Source organism: Salvelinus alpinus, chromosome 15 (genome assembly GCF_045679555.1).
Source record: "Salvelinus alpinus chromosome 15, SLU_Salpinus.1, whole genome shotgun sequence".
NCBI classification, from domain to species: Eukaryota; Metazoa; Chordata; class Actinopteri; order Salmoniformes; family Salmonidae; genus Salvelinus; species Salvelinus alpinus.
This window is the reverse complement of record NC_092100.1, coordinates 3152627-3179684: the sequence shown is the minus strand read 5'-3', so window position 1 is coordinate 3179684 and position 27058 is coordinate 3152627. Positions and strand designations below refer to the sequence as shown.

Here is a 27058-nt window from a genome sequence, read left to right as displayed (position 1 = left end):
GAGAGACAGACAGCCAGAGACAGAGAGAGACAGATAGAGAGAGACAGACAGCCAGAGACAGAGAGAGACAGAGAGAGACAGAGTGAGACAGAGAGAGACATACAGCCAGAGACAGAGAGAGACAGAGAGAGACAGACAGCCAGAGACAGACAGACAGAGAGACAGACAGCCAGAGACAGAGAGAGACAGAGAGAGACAGACAGACAGACAGAGACAGCCAGAGACAGAGAGAGACAGAGAGAGACAGACAGCCAGAGACAGAGAGAGACAGAGAGAGACATACAGCCAGAGACAGAGAGAGACAGAGAGAGACAGACAGCCAGAGACAGACAGACAGAGAGAGACAGACAGCCAGAGACAGAGAGAGACAGAGAGAGACAGACAGACAGACAGAGACAGACAGCCAGAGACAGAGAGAGACAGACAGCCAGAGACAGAGAGAGACAGACAGAGACAGAGAGAGACAGCCAGAGACAGAGAGAGACAGACAGAGAGAGACAGACAGACAGCCAGAGACAGAGAGAGACAGACAGACAGAGACAGAGAGAGACAGCCAGAGACAGACAGTCAGAGACAGAGAGAGACAGAGAGACAGACAAACAGCCAGAGACAGACAGCCAGAGACAGAGACAGACAGCCAGAGACAGAGACAGACAGCCAGAGACAGACAGCCAGAGACAGAGAGAGACAGACAGAGACAGAGAGAGACAGCCAGAGACAGAGAGAGACAGACAGAGAGAGACAGACAGACAGCCAGAGACAGAGAGAGACAGACAGACAGAGACAGAGAGAGACAGCCAGAGACAGACAGTCAGAGAGAGACAGACAAACAGCCAGAGACAGACAGCCAGAGACAGAGACAGACAGCCAGAGACAGACAGCCAGAGACAGAGAGAGACAGACAGAGACAGACAGCCAGCGACAGAGAGAGACAGAGACAGACAGAGAGAGACAGACAGAGAGACAGCAAGAGACAGAGAGAGACAGACAGCCAGAGACAGAGTTGAATTAGCAGTCAAAGACTATCAGAATCCTGTGGATACCCCAATTACAGAAGAAGAATTATTGGAAAAAATATGCAATCTCCAACCCAAAAAGGCCTGTGGTGCTGATGGGATCTTAAATGAAATGATCAAATATACAGACCACAAATTCAAATTGGCTATACTCAAACACTTCAACATTATCCTCACTGCAGGTATTTTCCCCGATATTTGGAACCAGGGACTGATCACACCAATCTATAAAAATGGAGACAAATTTGACCCAAATAATTACAGAGGAATATGCGTTAACAGCAACTTGGGGAAAATTCTCTGCAGTATTATAAATAGCAGACTACATCATTTCCTTGACGAACACAACGTCCTGAGCAGAAGCCAGATTGGATTTCTAAAAAATTATCGTACAACTGACCACATTTACACCCTCCACACTCTAATTGATAAACAAGTTAACCAAAACAAAGGCAAAATCTACTCGTGTTTTGTAGATTTCAAGAAAGCATTTGATTCAATTTGGCACGAAGGTCTTTTTTATAAACTAATAGAAAGTGGTATTGGAGGGAAAACATATGATTTTATTAAATCAATGTACACTAAAAACAAATGTGCGGTTAAAATTGGCAACAAGCAAACAGACTTCTTCTCTCAGGGGCGGGGAGTGAAACAGGGCTGCCCAATAAGTCCAACATTATTTAACATCTACATTAATGAATTGGCAAAAACATTAGAAGAATCGGCAGCACCTGGTATCACCCTACACAACACTGAAATCAAGTGTCTGCTGTACGCAGATGACCTGGTGCTGCTGTCTCCCACTAAAGAGGGGTTACAGCAACACCTAGATCATCTTCACAGGTTCTGTCAGACTTGGGCTCTGACCGTTAACCTAAAAAAAAACAAATATAATGATATTCCAAAAAAGGTCCGGAAATAAGGATGACAAATATAATTTCTATTTGGACACAGTTCTATTAGAACACACCAAAAACTACACATATCTAGGACTAAATATCAGCAACACAGGTAGCTTTCACATGGCTGTGAATGAGCTGAGAGACAAAGCAAGAAGAGCATTCTATGCCATTAAAAGGAACATCAAAATTGAAATTCCAATTAGAATCTGGCTCAAAATTTTTCAATCAGTTATAGAACCAATTGCTCTATATGGCAGTGAGGTATGGGGTCCACTCTCTAATAATGAATTTACTAAATGGGACAAACATCCAATTGAAGTATTGCATGCAGAGTTTTGCAAGACTGTATTGCAAGTACAAAGAAAAACTCCAAATAACGCATGTAGGGCAGAATTGGGCCAATATCCCCTCCTCATTCGAATAGAAAAAAGAGCCATCAAATTTTACAACCATCTAAAAACAAGTAACCCTAAAACATTCCATCACACAGCTCTACAATGTCAAGAGATGAAACCAGAGAAGAGTCCCCTCAGCCAGCTGGTTCTGAGGCTCAGTTCACCAACCCAAACCAACCCCACAGAGCCTCGGGACAGCCCTCAGAAGATCTGGCCCAACCAAATCATCACAAAACAAAAAGAAAAATATATAACCTATTGGAAAGACACCACAAAAAATCAAAGTAAACTTCAATGCTATTTGGCTCTAAACAGACAGTACATGGTGGCAGACTATCTGACCACTGTGACTGATAGAAAACTGAGGAAAACATTGACTAGGTACAGACTCAGTGAGCACAGTCTGGCTATAGAGACCGGTCGTCACAGACAAACCTGGCTGCCCAGGGAGGACAGGCTGTGCTCACTCTGCTCCAGGGGAGAGGTAGAGACAGAAGTGCATTTCCTACTACACTGTGACAAATACTCAGACCTAAGAGCATATTTCTTTCCCAAAATTATAATTCAATACAAAGAATTTGAAACTATAAAAGATGAAGAAAAATTCAAATATTTATTGGGTGAAAAGCCAAAATGTGCAGTTTTGGCAGCCAAATATGTGTCCTCCTGCCACAGCCTGAGGGACAGCCAGTGAAAAATGCAAAGTAATGTTGATAATATTTCCCATTTAGCTTAGTTTTGTTTTGTCTTTCGTACCAGGTCATGTGTCTTCTCAGTCATGTTGACACTGGTCTACTACTGTTGCTTTAATGTATTGTTGTTCTGATTAATATTGTTGTTGTAGCTGTTATTAATGGTAATCCCATGTCCACTACTACTATTATTATTGCTGTTAGTCCCACCATTTATTTATATATAAATATATATATATTTTGTGTATATATATACATATATATTTTATTTAAATTTTTCGATATGTATACTTTGACAATGTAAGTAATAATAACTTGCCATGTCAATAAAGTCAATTGAATTGAATTGAATTGAATTGAATTGAGAGACAGACAGAGAGAGACATACAAAGAGAGACAGACAGAGACAGACAGACATAGAGAGAGAGACAGACAGAGAGAGCGACAGACAGACAGACAGACAGACAGAGACAGACAGACAGACAGAGACAGACAGACAGACAGACAGACAGACAGACAGACAGACAGAGACAGACAGACAGACAGAGACAGACAGACAGAGAGAGACAGATAGAGAGAGACAGACAGAGAGAGACAGACAGAGAGCGACAGACAGACAGATGTCCTCTGAGGAAGGCCCACATCGTTTCAATTCACACTGAGATAGTGGCTGTATACTAGCACTGAAATATCTCTCTCACACACACGCTCCCATCTGACATTTATTGCCATAATTATTAAAGCATTTGGTGCCAGTGTGTGTGTGTGTTGCTGTGGATCTGTGTGCTGCAGGGCTGTGCCTGTGTGTTGGTGATGTGAAACCTAATGACACGATACTGTGTTGTTGATTACCATTCACTCCCCTACACATCTGTTACCATGACGATGAGGACCAGAGACAACACCATTCACTCCCCTACACATCTGTTACCATGACGATGAGGACCACAGACAACGCCATTCACTCCCCTACACATCTGTTACCATGACGATGAGGACCACAGACAACGCCATTCACTCCCCTACACATCTGTTACCATGACGATGAGGACCACAGACAACACCATTCCCTCCCCTACACATCTAGGGTGTCTGCCAAATGGCACCTTATTCCCTACTTAGAGCACTACTTATGTCCATAATGGAAGCAGGTCAAACCCCTCTGCTCTGCAGCCCGTTGAGTTGGAACAATAAACTCACAATCACGTTGTCTTGCCTTCCTGTTAGTTTGATCTGCAACAGTTAGTTAGTTAGTTAGGACTCATGAAGCATGTTACAGTTAAGTTCACAGGGCAGTAAAATGATAAGTGTTAATGTTTTTCCAAGACACTCAACACTGCTCAACGATTGGCTGGTGCCATTCAAATCCTGTGTGTTGTGTAATAACAGAATATGGATCGTTAGGGCACTGGCACCATATTGTTTTGGATAGACATCAGGTACATGATATCAGCTCGATGGGTTATGGTTTTCAAAATAGCTTAGTTCCCACTTCCCAGTGATTTTAATGTTTGATATTATAATCATAATAATAACAATAACAAGACAAAGAGAGGGGTGCGCTCAAAGAAGGTGAAGAGTGTGATGTATCAGAGTGTGATGTATCAGAGTGTGATGTATCAGAGTGTGATGTATCAGAGTGTGATGTATCAGAGTGTGATGTATCAGAGTGTGATGTATCAGAGTGTGATGTATCAGAGTGTGATGTATCAGAGTGTGATGTATCAGAGTGTGATGTATCAGAGTGTGATGTATCAGAGTGTGATGTATCAGAGTGTGATGTATCAGAGTGTGATGTATCAGAGTGTGATGTATGACTCTGAAAGATAGTGATGGACTCTGAGTCACGGATGGCTGGAGCGAGGGAGTTACTGGAGAAGGCCCTGTCGTCGAAGCTATGGAGCTTGGACCTGGGGATGACAAGGTGGCCTGCTGTGGTGGAACGGAGTGAGCTTGTGGCTTGGTAAGGGACAAGAAGGTCTGAGAGGTAAGGGGGGACGAGGTGGTGAAGGGCTATGTAGGTCAGAAGGAGGATCTTGTAATCAATGCGATGGGAGACAGGGAGACAGAGTTTTGAACCATTTGGAGTTTATGTAGGGATCTTGAGTTGATGACGGAGTGATGGCCACTCCAATACCTTGACTTTGTTGTCCTGAAGCCATTTTGCCACAGCTTTGGAAGTATGCTTGGGGTCATTGTCCATTTGGAAGACCCATTTGCGACCAAGCTTTAACTTCCTGACTGATGTCTTGAGATGTTGCCTCAATATATCCACATCATTTTGCTTCCTCATGATGCCATCTATTTTGTGAAGTGCCCAGTTCCTCCTGCTGCAAAGCACCCCCACAACATGATGCTGCCACCCCCGTGCTTCACGGTTGGGATGGTGTTGGGATGATAGTTAGCATTGGCTACCTCTAACTAGCATGTTAGCAGATAGCCACAGACTTCCAGTCATTGCACTAATGATAGTTAGCATTGGCTTACCTCTAACTAGCATGTTAGCAGATAGCCACAGACTTCCAGTCATTGCACTAACGATAGTTAGCATTGGCTACCTCTAACTAGCATGTTAGCAGATAGCCACAGACTTCCAGTCATTGCACTAATGATAGTTAGCATTGGCTTGCAAAACTACCTCTAACTATCATTAGTGCAATGACTGCTAGTTAGAGGTAGCCAATGCTAACTAGAGTTGCTAAATACTTGACGTGTATCCCCTGTTGAGTTACACGTGTAAAGCACAGGGAGCAGAACATGTGGATGATGTGAAAAATAACTCACCGGATCAGCTGGTCCACAGAACTCCCTGAAGGTCTTCGGGGAACCAGTCCCTCTGATCTCCAGGGCCATGCAGGGTCCAGAACATAGTTCTGCCACCATGTTCTGTAGAATCACTCACAACAGTTAGCTGCATTGGAGTACATTGACTTCCATAGTTTTTTTATTTATTATAAAATGTTAATATTTGTGGTTGGTGGCAGTGGCTTGGTATTGGCCATATATAGTCTGCTTTTGAGCCACACAACCAAAGCGTGGATTGCCGGTAAGGAGACAAAAATACCTTTAATGAAACTAATATATATAAAATGAATTTCAACCATCAAAACCTGAATATTTAAATAGGGTGGCTTGATGAAGGCCATACCTCCTGATTAAAAATATTTCCTCTCAAAAGGCTTGAGGCACGTTGTGATAGAGAGAGCAGCACAGCACAGACAGGTAGGAGCTGAGAAGGGGGGGGGGGGGGGGGGAAGAGAGAGAGAGCGAGAGAGAGAGAGAGATAGGTAGGAGCAGAGAAGGAAACCATGGCAACAAGACAGCGAGCCTGGCTGAGCCTGATGCTGGGCTCTGAGGAAGCTCTCACAGGCTCCTTTAGATGGGCTTGAAACAGGCTCTTAGTCTGTGCACTGAAGGTCAAATCAAATCAAATGATATTTGTCACATGGCGAAATACAACAGGTGTAGACCTTACAGTGAAATGCTTACTTACAGGCTCTAACCAACAGTGCTGTTCAAGAAATAGAGTTACGAAAATATTTACTAAATAAACTAAAGTGAAAATAAATAAATAAATAAAACCAAAAATTAACAAGAAAATGACATAACAATAACTAAGTGGCTAATGTTAGCTAAGTGGCTAATGTTAGCTAAGTGGCTAATGTTAGCTTGCAAGATCAAGCTTCTTGGTAAACAACAGCAGAGAAAATCCCCTGCTGGATTAAGATCCCTGCTGCCTAATATTTGTTTTGTTCTTGCTGAAAACTGTGTTTTGAGGTACTTGCATAACTTCCTGAGCTGGGTTGTCTATTCTAGTTAGAAATGTCCGCACACATTTACCTACTGTAGCATCTGCTATGAGAATTCCTTAGTACTTGTTAGCATTTTGTTAGCATTCTGGTATATGACTTTTATGGGCTTTTTTTATTAACTTAAAATAAAATATATAGCGGCCCTTGTGTGAGCTACCGGTAATACCGTATATCCCAGGATGGCACAGGCACGGCTTGAAGGTATCGACATCTGGATACGGCCCAACCCTAGTGGCTGGTGACTGAAAAACTGAATCCATTTGACCTCAGTTCTACCAGCATGTCACCTGTGAAACTACAGGCAAAAACAACTCTAGATGCCCTTTACTCCACACACAGAGACGCACGCATACAAAGCTCTCCCTTACTCTCCATTTGGCAAATCTGACCATAATTCTATCCTCTGGATTCCTGCTTACAAGCAAAAACTCAAACAGGAAGTACCAGTGACGCACTCAATACGGAAGTGGTGCGATGAAACGGATGCTAAGCTACAGGACTGTTTCGCTAGCACAGACTGGAATATGCACTGGGATTCATCCAATGGCATTGAGGAGTTAACTACATCAGTCACCGGCTTCATTAATAAGTGCATCGACGATGTTGTCCCCACAGTGAACGTACGTACATATCCCAACCAGAAGCCTTGGATTACAGGCAACATCTGCGGTGAGCTAAAGGCTAAAGCTGCCGCTTTCAATGAGCATGACACTAATCCGGATATTTAGAAGAAATCCCGCTACGCCCTCTGACGAACCATCAAACAGGAAAAGTGTCAATACAGGACCAAGATCAAATCCTACTACATCGGCTCTGATGCTCGTCGGATGTGGCAGGGCTTGCAAACTATAACGGATTACAGGGAAACCCAGCCGCGAGTTGTCCAGTCACGCGGGCCTACATGACAAGTTAAATACATTCTATGCGCACTTTAAGGCTAGCAACACTGAACTATGCATGAGAGCACCAGCTGTTGCGGATGACTGTGTGATCACGCTCTCCGTAGTAAGACCTGTAAACAGGTTAACATTCACAGACGGATTACCAGGACACATACTCAGAGTATATACTGACTAGCTGGTAAGTGTCTTCACTGACATGTTAAACCTCTGCCTGACGCAGCTACATGTTTCAAGCAGACCACCATAGTCCCTGTGCCTAAGAACACCAAGGTAACTTGTCTAAATGATTACTGCCCCGTAGCGCTCACATCTGTAGAAATGAAATGAAATGTTTTGAAAGGCTGATCATGGCTCACATCAACACTATCAACCCGGAAACTCTGGACCCACTCCAATTCGCATACCGCCCCAACAGATCCACAGATGACGCAATCTCTATTGCACTCTACACTGTCCTTTCCCACCTGGACAAAAGGAACACCTATGTGAGAATGTTGTTCATTGACTACAGCTCAGCGTTCAACACCATAGTGCCCTCAAAACTCATCATCAAGCTGGAGGCCCTGGGATTAAACACCCTCCCTCTGCAACTGGATCCTGGACTTCCTGACGGGCCGCCCCCCAGGTAGTGATATTGGGAGGAAACAACACATCCGCCACGCTGACCCTCAACACGGGGTCCCCTCAGGGGTGCATGCTTAGTCACCTCCTGTACTTCCTGTTCACCCACGACTGCATGGCCGCGCACAACTCATACACCATCATTAAGTCTGCAGACGACACGACGGTGGTAGGCCTGATCACCGACGACGATGAGACAGCCTACAAGGAGGAGGTAAATAGCACCCTATTCCCTTTGGTACCCTACTCCCTATGGCGGCCCTATTCCCTATGGCACCCTATTCCCTATGGTACCCTATTCCCTATGGCACCCTATTCCCCATGGCACCCTATTCCACATGGCACCCTATTCCCCATGGCACCCTATTCCCCATGGCACCCTATTCCCTATGGCACCCTATTCCCTATGGCACCCTATTCCCTATGGTACCCTATGGCACCCTATTCCCTATGGCACCCTATTCCCTATGGCACCCTATGGGCTCTATTCCCTATGGAACCCTATTCCCTATGGGCCCTATTCCCTATGGAACCCTATTCCTTATAGTACCCTATTCCTTATAGTACCCTATTCCCTATGGGCCCTATTCCCTATGGGCCCTATTCCCTATGGTACTCTATTCCATCCTATTCCCTATGGTAATCTATTCCATATGGCACCCTATTCCCTATGGCACCCTACTCCCTATGGCACCCTATTCCTTATGGTACCCTATTCCCTATGGTGCCATATTCCCTATGGTACCCTATTCCCTATGGCACCCTATTCCATAGCCTCACTTCATCTGCACTTGCCCAAAGGAAACTGCATGATGTACTGTCAATACTCCTCTTTTGCCTTGATACATTCTCGGATCACGCATGTTTCAATGAGTGCCAATTAAGTGGTTTGTTTGTACAAGTAATACCGCTGATCGTCAGAGAGAAGCTTTTGTTGCCAATTTAATTGACAGGGAATTTAATTTCCCTATGGTACCCTATTCCCTATGGTATCCTATTCCCTATGGCACCCTATTCCCTATGGTACCCTATTCCTTATAGGCTCTATTCCCTATGGTACCCTATGGTACCCTATTCCCTATGGTACACGATTCCCTATGGTACCCTATTCCCTATGGTACCCTATTCCCTATGGTACACTATTCCCTATGGCACCCTATTCCCTATGGCACCCTATTCCCTATGGCACCCTATTCCTTATGGGCTCTATTCCCTATGGTACCCTATTCCCTATGGTACCCTATGGCACCCTATTCCCTATGGCACCCTATTCCCTATGGCACCCTATTCCCTATGGTACCCTATGGCACCCTATTCCCTATGGCACCCTACTCCCTATGGCACCCTATTCCTTATGGTACCCTATTCCCTATGGTGCCATATTCCCTATGGTACCCTATTCCCTATGGCACCCTATTCCATAGCCTCTCTTCATCTGCACTTGCCCAAAGGAAACTGCATGATGTACTGTCAATACTCCTCTTTTGCCTTGATACATTCTCGGATCACGCATGTTTCAATGAGTGCCAATTAAGGGGTTTGTTTGTACAAGTAATACCGCTGATCGTCAGAGAGAAGCTTTTGTTGCCAATTTAATTGACAGGGAATTTAATTTCCCTATGGTACCCTATTCCCTATGGTATCCTATTCCTTATAGGCTCTATTCCCTATGGTACCCTATTCCTTATAGGCTCTATTCCCTATGGTACCCTATGGTACCCTATTCCCTATGGTACCCTATTCCCTATGGCACCCTATTCCCTATGGTACCCTATTCCCTATGGCACCCTATTCCCTATGGGCCCTATTCCCTATGGGCCCTATTCCCTATGGAACCCTATTCCTTATAGTACCCTATTCCCTATGGGCCCTATTCCCTATGGGCCCTATTCCCTATGGTACTCTATTCCATCCTATTCTCTATGGTAATCTATTCCATATGGCACCCTATTCCCTATGGCACCCTACTCCCTATGGCACCCTATTCCTTATGGTACCCTATTCCCTATGGTGCCATATTCCCTATGGTACCCTATTCCCTATGGCACCCTATTCCATAGCCTCTCTTCATCTGCACTTGCCCAAAGGAAACTGCATGATGTACTGTCAATACTCCTCTTTTGCCTTGATACATTCTCGGATCACGCATGTTTCAATGAGTGCCAATTAAGGGGTTTGTTTGTACAAGTAATACCGCTGATCGTCAGAGAGAAGCTTTTGTTGCCAATTTAATTGACAGGGAATTTAATTTCCCTATGGTACCCTATTCCCTATGGTATCCTATTCCCTATGGCACCCTATTCCCTATGGTACCCTATTCCTTATAGGCTCTATTCCCTATGGTACCCTATGGTACCCTATTCCCTATGGTATCCTATTCCCTATGGCACCCTATTCCCTATGGTACCCTATTCCTTATAGGCTCTATTCCCTATGGTACCCTATGGTACCCTATTCCCTATGGTACCCTATTCCCTATGGTACCCTATTCCATATGGTACCCTATTCCCTATGGCACCCTATTCCCTATGGCACCCTATTCCTTATGGGCTCTATTCCCTATGGTACCCTATTCCCTATGGCACCCTATTCCCTATGGCACCCTATTCCCTATGGTACGCTATTCCTTATGGGCTCTATTCCCTATGGCACCCTATTCCCTATAGTACTCTATTCCCTATGGCACCCTATGGCACCCTATTCCATATGGCACCCTATTCCCTATGGTACCCTATTCCCTATGGCACCCTATTCCCTATGGCACCCTATTCCCTATGGCGCCCTATTCCCTATGGTGCCCTATTCCCTATGGTACCCTATTCCCTATGGCACCTTATTCCTTATGGGCTCTATTCCCTATGGTACCCTATTCCCTATGGCACCATATTCCCTATGGCACCCTATTCCCTATGGTACGCTATTCCTTATGGGCTCTATTCCCTATGGCACCCTATTCCCTATAGTACTCTATTCCCTATGGCACCCTATGGCACCCTATTCCCTATGGTACCCTATTCCCTATGGCACCCTATTCCCTATGGTACCCTATTCCCTATGGTACCCTATTCCCTATGGTACCCTATTCCCTATGGCGCCCTATTCCCTATGGTACCCCATTCCCTATGGTGCCCTATTCCCTATGGTACCCTATTCCCTATGGCACCCTATTCCCTATGGCACCCTATTCCCTATGGTACCCTATTCCCTATGGCACCCTATTCCCTATGGCACCCTATTCCCTATGGCACCATATTCCCTATGGCACCCTATTCCCTATGGCACCCTATTCCTTATGGCACCCTATTCCCTATGGCACCCTATTCCCTATGGCACCCTATTCCCTATGGTTCCCTATGGTACCCTATTCCCTATGGCACCCTATTCCCTATGGCACCCTATTCCCTATGGCGCCCTATTCCCTATGGCGCCCTATTCCCTATGGCGCCCTATTCCCTATGGCGCCCTATTCCCTATGGCGCCCTATTCCCTATGGCGCCCTATTCCCTATGGCGCCCTATGGCGCCCTATTCCCTATGGCGCCCTATTCCCTATGGCGCCCTATTCCCTATGGCGCCCTATTCCCTATGGCGCCCTATTCCCTATGGCGCCCTATTCCCTATGGCGCCCTATTCCCTATGGCGCCCTATTCCCTATGGCGCCCTATTCCCTTTGGTACCCTATTCCCTATGGCACCCTATTCCCTATGGCACCCTATTCCATATGGCACCCTATTCCCTATGGTACCCTATTCCCTATGGTGCCCTATTCCCTTTGGTGCCCTATTCCCTATGGCGCCCTATTCCCTATGGCGCCCTATTCCCTATGGCGCCCTATTCCCTATGGCGCCCTATTCCCTATGGCGCCCTATTCCCTATGGCGCCCTATTCCCTATGGCGCCCTATTCCCTATGGCACCCTATTCCCTATGGCACCCTATTCCCTATGGCACCCTATTCCCTATGGCACCCTATTCCAAACCACCCAGTTTATACTAGAATATAAATGTCTGTGGTATACTAGAATATGGCTGTCAGTATTCAGGGCTCGAACCACCCAGTTTATACTAGAATATAAATGTCTGTGGTATACTAGAATATGGCTGTCAGTATTCAGGGCTCGAACCACCCAGTTTATACTAGAATATAAATGTCTGTGGTATACTAGAATATGGCTGTCAGTATTCAGGGCTCGAACCACCCAGTTTATACTAGAATATAAATGTCTGTGTTCTTGTGCAAAGGTGTGAGTGACTTCATGCAGTGGTATGAATAATTAGCATATTTACATAGTTATAACACTTCTAAACTCTGTTGAAATGTCAAAATCTTTCATACTCACAGGGTACTCGGTCACAACCCCTTTGTAAACTTCCAGGAATTCCTCTGCATTGGCCCGGTCCATGTTAAACTGTGAGTAGAGAACGTAAACCTGTACAATCAGTAGCTGACTGCAACTCAAACATATACAAAAACTAATAACAAAACTGACTTGATTGAAGTGAAACGTATAAATGTGTCACTTGAGACCCTTTTCGAAATGACTTGTGTGAATGTGGAGTGTATGTACATATGGTAATGTTTAGATGGTTAAATTAGTTCGACTGCGAATGATCTTTATCAGTCGAGGACATTTTGTTTCAGTGTTACTTGCAGCCACACCAATTCCTTCTAGAAAGGTCTAGAACTCCCTGCCTCTCTCAGAGCTACATACATAATGCATTTACAAAACCAGATGGTTGACAAGGGACGAACATGTCTATGATGCTGTAGGTCAGACTGCAGATGAGACATTGACTACGCATCAGACCCCGGTTCATTCCGTCTGGTTTATTGTACCATTAGGGCTGTGACCGACTTGGAATTTGAGGTTACGGTAATTGGCCAGGCCAATGTACACGATCACCGGCATTTTGTTGTTGTTGGAAATATAATATATTTTTATTTTTATTTATACAGATCCTATTTCGACACACAAAACCATTCAAACAAAGTCAGATGGGTTTTCTGTAATTTTTCTTAGAAATATTTGAATAACGTCCCAAAATCTGCTGTTGCGGCCATTCAATGGCAGTGGCATTGAGATACGTTCTTCAGAGAGAGGATGTCGTAATGAGAGACGTAATGTAGCCTAAACTACCGAAAACAGGCCTTTTACCAGATTATATCATGACAGGAGAGACATGATATAGCCTAATCTACTGAAAACAGGCCTTTTTACCAAATTAAATCAAATCACATGCACCAAATACAACAGGTGTAGACCTTACAGTGAAATGCTGACCTACGACCCCTTAACCAACAATGCAGTTTAAAAATACATATATGAGTAAGAATAAGAAATAAAAGTAACAAGTAATTAAAGAGCAGCAGTAAAATAGTGAGACTATATACAGGGGGTACCGGTACAGAGCCAATGTGCGGGGGCACCGGTTAGTTGAGGTAATATGTACATGTAGGTAGAGTTATTAAAGTGACTATGCATAGATGATAACAACAGAGAGTAGCAGCGGTGTAAAAGAGGGGGGGACAATGCAAAAAGTCTGGGTAGCCATTTGATTAGATGTTCATTAGTCTTATGGCTTGGGGGTAGAAGCTGTTTAGAAGCCTCATGGACCTAGACTTGGCGCTCCGGTACTGCTTGCCATGTGGTAGCAGAGAGAGAACAGTCTATGACTGGGTGGCTGGAGTCTTTGACAATATTTAGGGCCTTCCTCTGACACCGTCTGGTATAGAGGTCCTGAATGGCAGGAAGCTTGGCCCCAGTGATGTACTGGGCCGTACGCACAACCCTCTATGTGCCTTGCAGTCGGAGGTCGAGCAGTTGCCGTACCAGGCAGTGATGCAACCAGGCAGTGATGCAACCCGTCAGGATGCTCTCGATAGTGCAGCTGTAGAACCTCTTCACGACTGTCTCGGTATGCTTGAACCATGTTAGTTTGTTGGTGATGTAGACGCCAAGGAACTTGAAGCTGTCAACCTGCTCCACTGCAGCCCCGTCGATGAGAATGGGGGCGTGCTCGGTCCTCTTTTTCATGTAGTCTAAAATCATCTCCTTTGTCTTGATCACGTTGAGGGAGAGGTTGTTGTCCTGGCACCACACGGCCAGGTCTCTGACCACCTCCCTATAGGCTGTCTCATCGTTGTCGTCAGCAAACTTAATGATGGTGTTGGAGTCGTGCCTGGCCATGCAGTCATGAGTGAACAGGGAGTACAGGAGGGGACTGAGCACGCACCCCTGAGGGGCCCCCGTGTTGAGGATCAGCGTGGCAGATGTGTTGTTGCCTACCCTCACCACCTGGGGGCGGCCCTTCAGGAAGTCCAGGATCCAGTTGCAGAGGGAGGTGTTTAGTCCCAGGGTCCTTAGCTTAGTGATGAGCTTTGAGGGCACTATGGTGTTGAACGCTGAGCTGTAGTCAATGAACAGCATTCTCACATAGGTGTTAATTTTGTCCGGGTGGGAAAGGGCAGTGTGGAGTGCGATAGAGATTGACGGTTTTAAACTATGATTAGTGACGTGTTATACCAACATATGGAGGTATCCCATGAGTAGCTAGCCTACTTGACAAATGAGGCCACTAAGTTGCTGTTCCTGGATAAAATAATAACAATGTGAGGTTAAAACTACTGTAGCTCCAACGCGAAAGGTTCTCATGGGTTGGCTGATTGGAAATAAAATACGTTATTTACCAGTACTAGACAGAAAACTAATTTGTTAGCTAACGTTAGCTACTGTAGCTAGCTAGTTTATAAAATATTCATAATATATTATTTATTATTGTCATTACTTAACGTTATTTAGCCATTAATTATTGATCCGCTAGCCACCTGATCAAGGCACTTCAAAAAAGTTCAAATTTCTCTGCAAACTTCTCCGCAAACTATTGTCAAAGCTGATGGAGCAATTTAGTAATATAACTGTTACTGGAGGATAAAACAGACAGACAACACGTCTGTCAGAAAGAAGGAAGACACCTGGGCCATTTTATGCGAAAGATTTAAACGGATCGACACGGATTAAAGAGAAGAGGTACTCAAATCGGATGAAAGCGTGCTGGGAAAAAAACTTAAAAGCCAAAGCCAAAAAGGATGCGGCAGAGGGGGCTATTTCAGACCAGAGGGGGGCCTCCGTCCAAGGGAATTGATCCTCTCTCCCAGAAGATATGCGAGATGATTCCCCAGCAGTTGGCCCCTTTCCATAACCCTTATGATGACGACGGACAACTCAACCCACTAATATTTAGTAAGCATAAATAACTGGTAAAACTGACGTTAATGCAACTTCACTACAACGTTACCGTTATCAGGCCCTTACAGCATGTTGCATAACATCACCATTCGTATCAAGGCATATCATAAACCCCAAATTCATAAGCCCCAATTCAAATGGGCATGTAAATAGCCTACTAATAATTAGTTAATTATCATAAAACTCAACAGGATTCAACCGGTCTCTAATTGTTCTCTGAGGAACTCGTTTTGGTTTCTCCACAGTAGATATGCTGCCCATTTGATCAGTTCAACCACCTCAAGTGGCAGTTTAGAATTAATCTCCAATCTAAATTAACATTTTTTTTATTATTCATTGAGCAACAGGTTTAAAATTAATCTAGGTTTAAAGTGAAAACTAAACTTAGATTAGAGGAAGGATTTAATTTAACTAGGATTAATTTAAAACTATGTTTAAAATTTGGTGCAACAGGATTAGTAGATAAACCTTGATTTAATCTTGTTTAAGAGTTAATCCATGTTGCGCAACCCACCTATGGAGTTAATTTCCTTTTAGTGTTACAGACGTGCCTTATTGCAAACAGGATGCATGTTTTGGAATATTTATATTCTGTACAGGTTTCCTTCTTTTCACTCTCATTCAGGTTAGTATTGTAGAGTAACTACAATGTTGTTGATCCATCCTCAGTTTTCTCCTATCACAGCCATTAAACTCTGTAACTGTTTTAAAGTCACCATTGGCCTCATGGTGAAATCCCTGAGCGGTTTCCTTCCTCTCCGGCAACTGAGTTAGGAATGACGCCTGTATCTTTGTAGTGACTGGGTGTATTGATACACCATCCAAAGTGTAATTAATAACTTCACCATGCTCAAAGGGATATTCAATGTCTGTTTTTATTTTTACCCATCTACCAATAGGTGCCCTTCTTTACAAGACATTGGAAAACCTCCCTGGACTCACTGCTCGACTGAGGACCTTACAGATAATTGTACTGTATTTATACTCCGGACTATGACATTGCTCGTCCTAATATTTTTTAATTCCATTCTTTTACTTTAGATTTGTGTGTATTGTTGTGTATTATTAGATATTACTGCACTGTTGGAGCTAGGAACACAAGCATTTCACTACACCCGCAATAACATCTACTAAATATGTGTATGCGACCAATAACATCTACTAAATATGTGTATGCGACCAATAACATTTGATTTGATATCGGCCAGGACCGGGCCTGATGAGCATCGATTAGTCTAAAAATTAAGAAAATATTCCGTATCAAATTATACCATGCCAGGTTGGAGAGGATTGGCACATTGTCTGTTTGACACAACATTTCAGCATTACAGTCCTCAGAGCCAGAACAACCTTGTCCCACTGCTGTTGAATAATGAATGAATAGTCAAGACACATCCAACCTTTTTATTTTTTAAAAGAAGAATGATTGATTTATTTACTAGCAAGCAATGAAAACGTGCTTTGTATAAAAGAAAGTCCGCATATCAAATGATGTTTATACTGAAGTGCCAGAGTCTATAGCACTCTACACCCCCACACATCTAGCAGATAGCTGCTGGAGCATCACTCTACACCCCCACACATCTAGCAGATAGCTGCTGGAGCATCACTCTACACCCCCACACATCTAGCAGATAGCTGCTGGAGCATCACTCTACACCCCCACACATCTAGCAGATAGCTGCTGGAGCATCACTCTACACCCCCACACATCTAGCAGATAGCTGCTGGAGCATCACTCTACACCCCCACACATCTAGCAGATAGCTGCTGGAGCATCACTCTACACCCCCACAAATCTAGCAGATAGCTGCTGGAGCATCACTGTACACCCCCACACATCTAGCAGATAGCTGCTGGAGCATCACTCTACACCTCCACACATCTAGCAGATAGCTGCTGGAGCATCACTGTACACCCCCACACATCTAGCAGATAGCTGCTGGAGCATCACTCTACACCCCCACACATCTAGCAGATAGCTGCTCCAGCATCACTCTACACATCCAGCAGATAGCTGCTCCAGCATCACTCTACACCTCCACACATCCAGCAGATAGCTGCTCCAGCATCACTCTACACCTCCACACATCTAGCAGATAGCTGCTGGAGCATCACTCTACACCCCCACACATCTAGCAGATAGCTGCTGGAGCATCACTCTACACCCCCACACATCTAGCAGATAGCTGCTGGAGCATCACTCTACACCTCCACACATCTAGCAGATAGCTGCTGGAGCATCACTTTACACCTCCACACATCTAGCAGATAGCTGCTCCATCATCACTCTACACATCTAGCAGATAGCTGCTCCATCATCACTCTACACCTCCACACATCTAGCAGATAGCTGCTGGAGCATCACTCTACACATCTAGCAGATAGCTGCTGGAGCATCACTCAACACATCTAGCAGATAGCTGCTCCAGCATCACTCTACACCTCCACACATCTAGCAGATAGCTGCTCCAGCATCACTCTACACCTCCACACATCTAGCAGATAGCTGCTCCATCATCACTCTACACCTCCACACATCTAGCAGATATCTGCTGGAGCATCACTCTACACCTCCACACATCTAGCAGATAGCTGCTCCATCATCACTCTACACCTCCACACAGCTAGCAGATAGCTGCTCCATCATCACTCTACACCTCCAAACATCTAGCAGATAGCTGCTCCAGCATCACTCTACACCTCCACACATCCAGCAGATAGCTGCTCCAGCATCACTCTACACCTCCACACATCTAGCAGATAGCTGCTCCATCATCACTCTACACCTCCACACATCTAGCAGATAGCTGCTCCAGCATCACTCTACACCTCCACACATCTAGCAGATAGCTGCTCCAGCATCACTCTACACCTCCACACATCTAGCAGATAGCTGCTGGAGCATCACTCTACACCTCCACACATCCAGCAGATAGCTGCTCCAGCATCACTCTACACCTCCACACATCCAGCAGATAGCTGCTCCATCATCACTCTACACCTCCACACATCTAGCAGATAGCTGCTCCAGCATCACTCTACACCTCCACACATCTAGCAGATAGCTGCTGGAGCATCACTCTACACCTCCACACATCCAGCAGATAGCTGCTCCAGCATCACTCTACACCTCCACACATCCAGCAGATAGCTGCTCCATCATCACCCTACACCACCACACATCTAGCAGATAGCTGCTCCAGCATCACTCTACACCCCCACACATCTAGCAGATAGCTGCTGGAGCATCACTCTACACCTCCACACATCTAGCAGATAGCTGCTGGAGCATCACTTTACACCTCCACACATCTAGCAGATAGCTGCTCCATCATCACTCTACACATCTAGCAGATAGCTGCTCCATCATCACTCTACACCTCCACACATCTAGCAGATAGCTGCTGGAGCATCACTCTACACATCTAGCAGATAGCTGCTGGAGCATCACTCTACACATCTAGCAGATAGCTGCTCCATCATCACTCTACACCTCCACACATCTAGCAGATAGCTGCTGGAGCATCACTCTACACCTCCACACATCTAGCAGATAGCTGCTCCAGCATCACTCTACACCTCCACACATCTAGCAGATAGCTGCTCCAGCATCACTCTACACCTCCACACATCTAGCAGATAGCTGCTCCATCATCACTCTACACCTCCACACATCTAGCAGATATCTGCTGGAGCATCACTCTACACCTCCACACATCTAGCAGATAGCTGCTCCATCATCACTCTACACCTCCACACAGCTAGCAGATAGCTGCTCCATCATCACTCTACACCTCCAAACATCTAGCAGATAGCTGCTCCAGCATCACTCTACACCTCCACACATCCAGCAGATAGCTGCTCCAGCATCACTCTACACCTCCACACATCTAGCAGATAGCTGCTCCATCATCACTCTACACCTCCACACATCTAGCAGATAGCTGCTCCAGCATCACTCTACAACTCCACACATCTAGCAGATAGCTGCTCCAGCATCACTCTACACCTCCACACATCTAGCAGATAGCTGCTGGAGCATCACTCTACACCTCCACACATCCAGCAGATAGCTGCTCCAGCATCACTCTACACCTCCACACATCCAGCAGATAGCTGCTCCATCATCACCCTACACCACCACACATCTAGCAGATAGCTGCTCCAGCATCACTCTACACCTCCACACATCTAGCAGATAGCTGCTCCAGCATCACTCTACACCTCCACACATCCATCAGATAGCTGCTGGAGCATCACTCTACACCTCCACACATCTAGCAGATAGCTGCTGGAGCATCACTCTACACCCCCACACATCTAGCAGATAGCTGCTCCATCATCACTCCACACCTCCACACATCTAGCAGATAGCTGCTCCATCATCACTCTACACCTCCACACATCTAGCAGATAGCTGCTCCATCATCACTCTACACCTCCACACATCTAGCAGATAGCTGCTGGAGCATCACTCTACACATCTAGCAGATAGCTGCTGGAGCATCACTCTACACATCTAGCAGATAGCTGCTCCATCATCACTCTACACCTCCACACATCTAGCAGATAGCTGCTCCAGCATCACTCTACACCTCCACACATCTAGCAGATAGCTGCTCCAGCATCACTCTACACATCCAGCAGATAGCTGCTCCATCATCACTCTACACCTCCACACATCTAGCAGATAGCTGCTCCATCATCACTCTACACCTCCACACATCTAGCAGATAGCTGCTGGAGCATCACTCTACACCTCCACACATCTAGCAGATAGCTGCTGGAGCAATACTCTACACCACCACACATCTTGCAGATAGCTGCTCCAGCATCACTCTACACCTCCACACATCTAGCAGATAGCTGCTCCAGCATCACTCTACACCTCCACACATCTAGCAGATAGCTGCTCCAGCATCACTCTACACCTCCACACATCTAGCAGATAGCTGCTCCAGCATCACTCTACACCTCCACACATCTAGCAGATAGCTGCTCCAGCATCACTTTACACCACCACACATCTAGCAGATAGCTGCTCCATCATCACTCTACACCTCCACACATCTAGCAGATAGCTGCTCCATCATCACTCTACACCTCCACACATCTAGCAGATAGCTGCTCCATCATCACTCTACACCTCCACACATCTAGCAGATAGCTGCTCCAGCATCACTCTACTCCTCCACACATCCAGCAGATAGCTGCTCCAGCATCACTCTACACCACCACACATCTAGCAGATAGCTGCTCCAGCATCACTCTACACCTCCACACATCTAGCAGATAGCTGCTGGAGCATCACTCTACACCTCCACACATCTAGCAGATAGCTGCTCCAGCATCACTCTACATCTCCACACATCTAGCAGATAGCTGCTGGAGCATCACTACACCTCCACACATCTAGCAGATAGCTGCTCCAGCATCACTCTACACCTCCACACATCTAGCAGATAGCTGCTGGAGCATCACTCTACACCTCCACACATCTAGCAGATAGCTGCTGGAGCATCACTCTACACCTCCACACATCTAGCAGATAGCTGCTGGAGCATCACTCTACACCTCCACACATCTAGCAGATAGCTGCTGGAGCATCACTCTGTTCCCCAGGGCCGACACTGTCCATCACTCTCTCCCTACTGTGCCCCAGAGCCAACACTGTCCATCACTCTCTCCCTACTGTGCCCCAGGGCCGACACTGTCCATCACTCTCTCCCTACTGTGCCCCAGAGCCAACACTGTCCATCACTCTCTCCCTACTGTGCCCCTGCGTCCATCACTCTCTCCCCACTGTGCCCCAGGGCCAACACTGTCCATCACTCTCTCCCTACTGTTCCCCAGAGCCGACACTGTCCATCACTCTCTCCCTACTGTTCCCCAGGGCCGACACTGTCCATCACTCTCTCTCTACTGTGCCCCTGCGTCCATCACTCTCTCCCTACTGTGCCCCAGGGCCGACACTGTCCATCACTCTCTCCCTACTGTGCCCCAGGGCCGACACTGTCCATCACTCTCTCCCTACTGTGCCCCAGGGCCGACACTGTCCATCACTCTCTCCCTACTGTGCCCCAGAGCCAACACTGTCCATCACTCTCTCCCCGCTGTGCCCCAGGGCCGACACTGTCCATCACTCTCTCCCCACTGTGCCCCAGGGCCGACACTGTCCATCACTCTCTCCCTACTGTTCCCCAGGGCCGACACTGTCCATCACTCTCTCCCTACTGTTCCCCAGGGCCGACACTGTCCATCACTCTCTCCCTACTGTTCCCCAGGGCCGACACTGTCCATCACTCTCTCCCTACTGTTCCCCAGGGCCGACACTGTCCATCACTCTCTCCCTACTGTGCCCCAGGGCCGACACTGTCCATCACTCTCTCCCTACTGTTCCCCAGGGCCGACACTGTCCATCACTCTCTCCCTACTGTTCCCCAGGGCCGACACTGTCCATCACTCTCTCCCTACTGTTCCCCAGGGCCGACACTGTCCATCACTCTCTCCCTACTGTTCCCCAGGGCCGACACTGTCCATCACTCTCTCCCTACTGTTCCCCAGGGCCGACACTGTCCATCACTCTCTCCCTACTGTGCCCCAGGGCCGACACTGTCCATCACTCTCCCTCTACTGTGCCCCAGGGCCAACACTGTCCATCACTCTCTCCCTACTGTGCCCCAGTCATTTTAACTGTCTTGATTGTTTTTGTATTCTTTTGTTTAGTTGTTTTGTTTTTCCTACATAAAGCTTTGAGATTTCTCCGTACTTAATTGTGCTACACAAATTAAAATAATTGGGATGCACAGGGCCAGGGCCCCTTCCAGAAGAGCAGAGAGGCGAGGGCAGCCTCTGTCATGGCAGAGCTATGAAAGGTCACTGATCTCAGGTGTGGATTGATCAGGACTGCCGGGGTCACACTAGAACAGTACAGAATGCACTGAGGGCCGAGGGAGTACAGCTGCAGAGAAAAAACATGGGTGCTGAGAGGAGGATGGGAAAGGTCCATGTTGTCCCTTCACTACAATCCATTATCTAAACAGGTTTACACCATCATCATCACCCATGTGTCATGTTGTCCCTTCACTACAATCCATTATCTAAACAGGTTTACACCATCATCATCACCCATGTGTCATGTTGTCCACTACAATCCATTATCTAAACAGGTTTACACCATCATCACCCATGTGTCATGTTGTCCACTACAATCCATTATTACCCGTGGGTCCCTGTGGCATGGCACAGATTTGACTATGATGAATGCAGGCTACTTACCATCTGCAGGGCTGAGATCTCAAAACCTGCTGCTGAGATGGAGTGGAGGATCTTTCCTGTCAGGGCTGTGGACACGAGAGAGAGAGAAGAGAGAGAGAGAGAAGAGAGAAGAGAGAAGAGGCTCATAACAGGCTCATAACAGGCTCATAACAGGCTCATAACAGGCTCATAACAGGCTCATAACAGGCTCATAACAGGCTCAGTATGGAAAGCAGATATGGGCCTGAATGTGTTCAGGACAGCTCTGTCAGGGGAGGGTCCACTAGTCAGACGGTAGACTGACAGCTCTGTCAGGGGAGGGTCCACTAGTCAGACGGTAGACTGACAGCTCTGTCAGGGGAAGGTCCACTAGTCAGATGGTAGACTGACAGCTCTGTCAGGGGAAGGTCCACTAGTCAGACGGTAGACTGACAGCTCTGTCAGGGGAAGGTCCACTAGTCAGATGGTAGACTGACAGCTCTGTCAGGGGAAGGTCCACTAGTCAGACGGTAGACTGACAGCTCTGTCAGGGGAAGGTCCACTAGTCAGACGGTAGACTGACAGCTCTGTCAGGGGAAGGTCCACTAGTCAGATGGTAGACTGACAGCTCTGTCAGGGGAAGGTCCACTAGTCAGACGGTAGACTGACAGCTCTGTCAGGGGAGGGTCCACTAGTCAGATGGTAGACTGACAGCTCTGTCAGGGGAAGGTCCACTAGTCAGACGGTAGACTGACAGCTCTGTCAGGGGAAGGTCCACTAGTCAGACGGTAGACTGACAGCTCTGTCAGGGGAAGGTCCACTAGTCAGACGGTAGACTGACAGCTCTGTCAGGGGAAGGTCCACTAGTCAGACGGTAGACTGACAGCTCTGTCAGGGGAAGGTCCACTAGTCAGACGGTAGACTGACAGCTCTGTCAGGGGAAGGTCCACTAGTCAGATGGTAGACTGACAGCTCTGTCAGGGGAAGGTCCACTAGTCAGACGTTAGACTGACAGCTCTGTCAGGGGAAGGTCCACTAGTCAGACGGTAGACTGACAGCTCTGTCAGGGGAAGGTCCACTAGTCAGACGGTAGACTGACAGCTCTGTCAGGGGAAGGTCCACTAGTCAGATGGTAGACTGACAGCTCTGTCAGGGGAAGGTCCACTAGTCAGACGGTAGACTGACAGCTCTGTCAGGGGAAGGTCCACTAGTCAGACGTTAGACTGACAGCTCTGTCAGGGGAAGGTCCACTAGTCAGACGGTAGACTGACAGCTCTGTCAGGGGAAGGTCCACTAGTCAGATGGTAGACTGACAGCTCTGTCAGGGGAAGGTCCACTAGTCAGACGGTAGACTGACAGCTCTGTCAGGGGAAGGTCCACTAGTCAGACGGTAGACTGACAGCTCTGTCAGGGGAAGGTCCACTAGTCAGATGGTAGACTGACAGCTCTGTCAGGGGAAGGTCCACTAGTCAGACGGTAGACTGACAGCTCTGTCAGGGGAAGGTCCACTAGTCAGACGTTAGACTGACAGCTCTGTCAGGGGAAGGTCCACTAGTCAGACGTTAGACTGACAGCTCTGTCAGGGGAAGGTCCACTAGTCAGACGTTAGACTGACAGCTCTGTCAGGGGAGGGTCCACTAGTCAGACGGTAGACTGACAGCTCTGTCAGGGGAAGGTCCACTAGTCAGACGTTAGACTGACAGCTCTGTCAGGGGAGGGTCCACTAGTCAGACGGTAGACTGACAGCTCTGTCAGGGGAAGGTCCACTAGTCAGATGGTAGACTGACAGCTCTGTCAGGGGAAGGTCCACTAGTCAGACGTTAGACTGACAGCTCTGTCAGGGGAAGGTCCACTAGTCAGACGTTAGACTGACAGCTCTGTCAGGGGAAGGTCCACTAGTCAGACGTTAGACTGACAGCTCTGTCAGGGGAGGGTCCACTAGTCAGACGGTAGACTGACAGCTCTGTCAGGGGAAGGTCCACTAGTCAGACGTTAGACTGACAGCTCTGTCAGGGGAGGGTCCACTAGTCAGACGGTAGACTGACAGCTCTGTCAGGGGAAGGTCCACTAGTCAGACGTTAGACTGACAGCTCTGTCAGGGGAAGGTCCACTAGTCAGACGTTAGACTGACAGCTCTGTCAGGGGAAGGTCCACTAGTCAGACGTTAGACTGACAGCTCTGTCAGGGGAAGGTCCACTAGTCAGATGGTAGACTGACAGCTCTGTCAGGGGAAGGTCCACTAGTCAGACGTTAGACTGACAGCTCTGTCAGGGGAGGGTCCACTAGTCAGACGGTAGACTGACAGCTCTGTCAGGGGAAGGTCCACTAGTCAGACGGTAGACTGACAGCTCTGTCAGGGGAAGGTCCACTAGTCAGACGGTAGACTGACAGCTCTGTCAGGGGAAGGTCCACTAGTCAGATGGTAGACTGACAGCTCTGTCAGGGGAAGGTCCACTAGTCAGACGGTAGACTGACAGCTCTGTCAGGGGAAGGTCCACTAGTCAGACGGTAGACTGACAGCTCTGTCAGGGGAAGGTCCACTAGTCAGACGGTAGACTGACAGCTCTGTCAGGGGAAGGTCCACTAGTCAGACGGTAGACTGACAGCTCTGTCAGGGGAAGGTCCACTAGTCAGACGTTAGACTGACAGCTCTGTCAGGGGAAGGTCCACTAGTCAGATGGTAGACTGACAGCTCTGTCAGGGGAAGGTCCACTAGTCAGACGTTAGACTGACAGCTCTGTCAGGGGAAGGTCCACTAGTCAGACGGTAGACTGACAGCTCTGTCAGGGGAAGGTCCACTAGTCAGATGGTAGACTGACAGCTCTGTCAGGGGAAGGTCCACTAGTCAGACGTTAGACTGACAGCTCTGTCAGGGGAGGGTCCACTAGTCAGACGTTAGACTGACAGCTCTGTCAGGGGAAGGTCCACTAGTCAGACGTTAGACTGACAGCTCTGTCAGGGGAAGGTCCACTAGTCAGACGTTAGACTGACAGCTCTGTCAGGGGAAAGTCCACTAGTCAGACGTTAGACTGACAGCTCTGTCAGGGGAAGGTCCACTAGTCAGACGGTAGACTGACAGCTCTGTCAGGGGAAGGTCCACTAGTCAGACGTTAGACTGACAGCTCTGTCAGGGGAGGGTCCACTAGTCAGACGGTAGACTGACAGCTCTGTCAGGGGAAGGTCCACTAGTCAGACGGTAGACTGACAGCTCTGTCAGGGGAAGGTCCACTAGTCAGACGTTAGACTGACAGCTCTGTCAGGGGAAGGTCCACTAGTCAGACGTTAGACTGACAGCTCTGTCAGGGGAAGGTCCACTAGTCAGACGTTAGACTGACAGCTCTGTCAGGGGAGGGTCCACTAGTCAGACGGTAGACTGACAGCTCTGTCAGGGGAAGGTCCACTAGTCAGACGTTAGACTGACAGCTCTGTCAGGGGAGGGTCCACTAGTCAGACGGTAGACTGACAGCTCTGTCAGGGGAAGGTCCACTAGTCAGACGGTAGACTGACAGCTCTGTCAGGGGAAGGTCCACTAGTCAGACGGTAGACTGACAGCTCTGTCAGGGGAAGGTCCACTAGTCAGACGGTAGACTGACAGCTCTGTCAGGGGAAGGTCCACTAGTCAGACGTTAGACTGACAGCTCTGTCAGGGGAAGGTCCACTAGTCAGACGTTAGACTGACAGCTCTGTCAGGGGAAGGTCCACTAGTCAGACGTTAGACTGACAGCTCTGTCAGGGGAGGGTCCACTAGTCAGACGGTAGACTGACAGCTCTGTCAGGGGAAGGTCCACTAGTCAGACGTTAGACTGACAGCTCTGTCAGGGGAGGGTCCACTAGTCAGACGGTAGACTGACAGCTCTGTCAGGGGAAGGTCCACTAGTCAGATGGTAGACTGACAGCTCTGTCAGGGGAAGGTCCACTAGTCAGACGTTAGACTGACAGCTCTGTCAGGGGAAGGTCCACTAGTCAGACGTTAGACTGACAGCTCTGTCAGGGGAAGGTCCACTAGTCAGACGTTAGACTGACAGCTCTGTCAGGGGAGGGTCCACTAGTCAGACGGTAGACTGACAGCTCTGTCAGGGGAAGGTCCACTAGTCAGACGTTAGACTGACAGCTCTGTCAGGGGAGGGTCCACTAGTCAGACGGTAGACTGACAGCTCTGTCAGGGGAAGGTCCACTAGTCAGACGTTAGACTGACAGCTCTGTCAGGGGAAGGTCCACTAGTCAGACGTTAGACT

General features: G+C 47.4%; 1 protein-coding gene across 5 annotated transcripts in view; it reads right to left on the bottom strand.

Moving 5' to 3' along the window:
- Window positions 1-27058, bottom strand: part of nme7 (NME/NM23 family member 7) — a 189250-nt gene that overhangs the window by 39018 nt on the left and 123174 nt on the right. For all 5 annotated transcript variants that reach the window (XM_071342282.1, XM_071342281.1, XM_071342278.1 and 2 more), the window contains 3 exons: window positions 22866-22930; window positions 12678-12746; window positions 5790-5891 (listed from right to left, as the gene is read on the bottom strand). In XM_071342282.1, the coding sequence (XP_071198383.1) occupies window positions 5790-5891; window positions 12678-12746; window positions 22866-22930 (236 nt within the window). The remainder of the gene's footprint in view (window positions 1-5789; window positions 5892-12677; window positions 12747-22865; window positions 22931-27058) is intronic.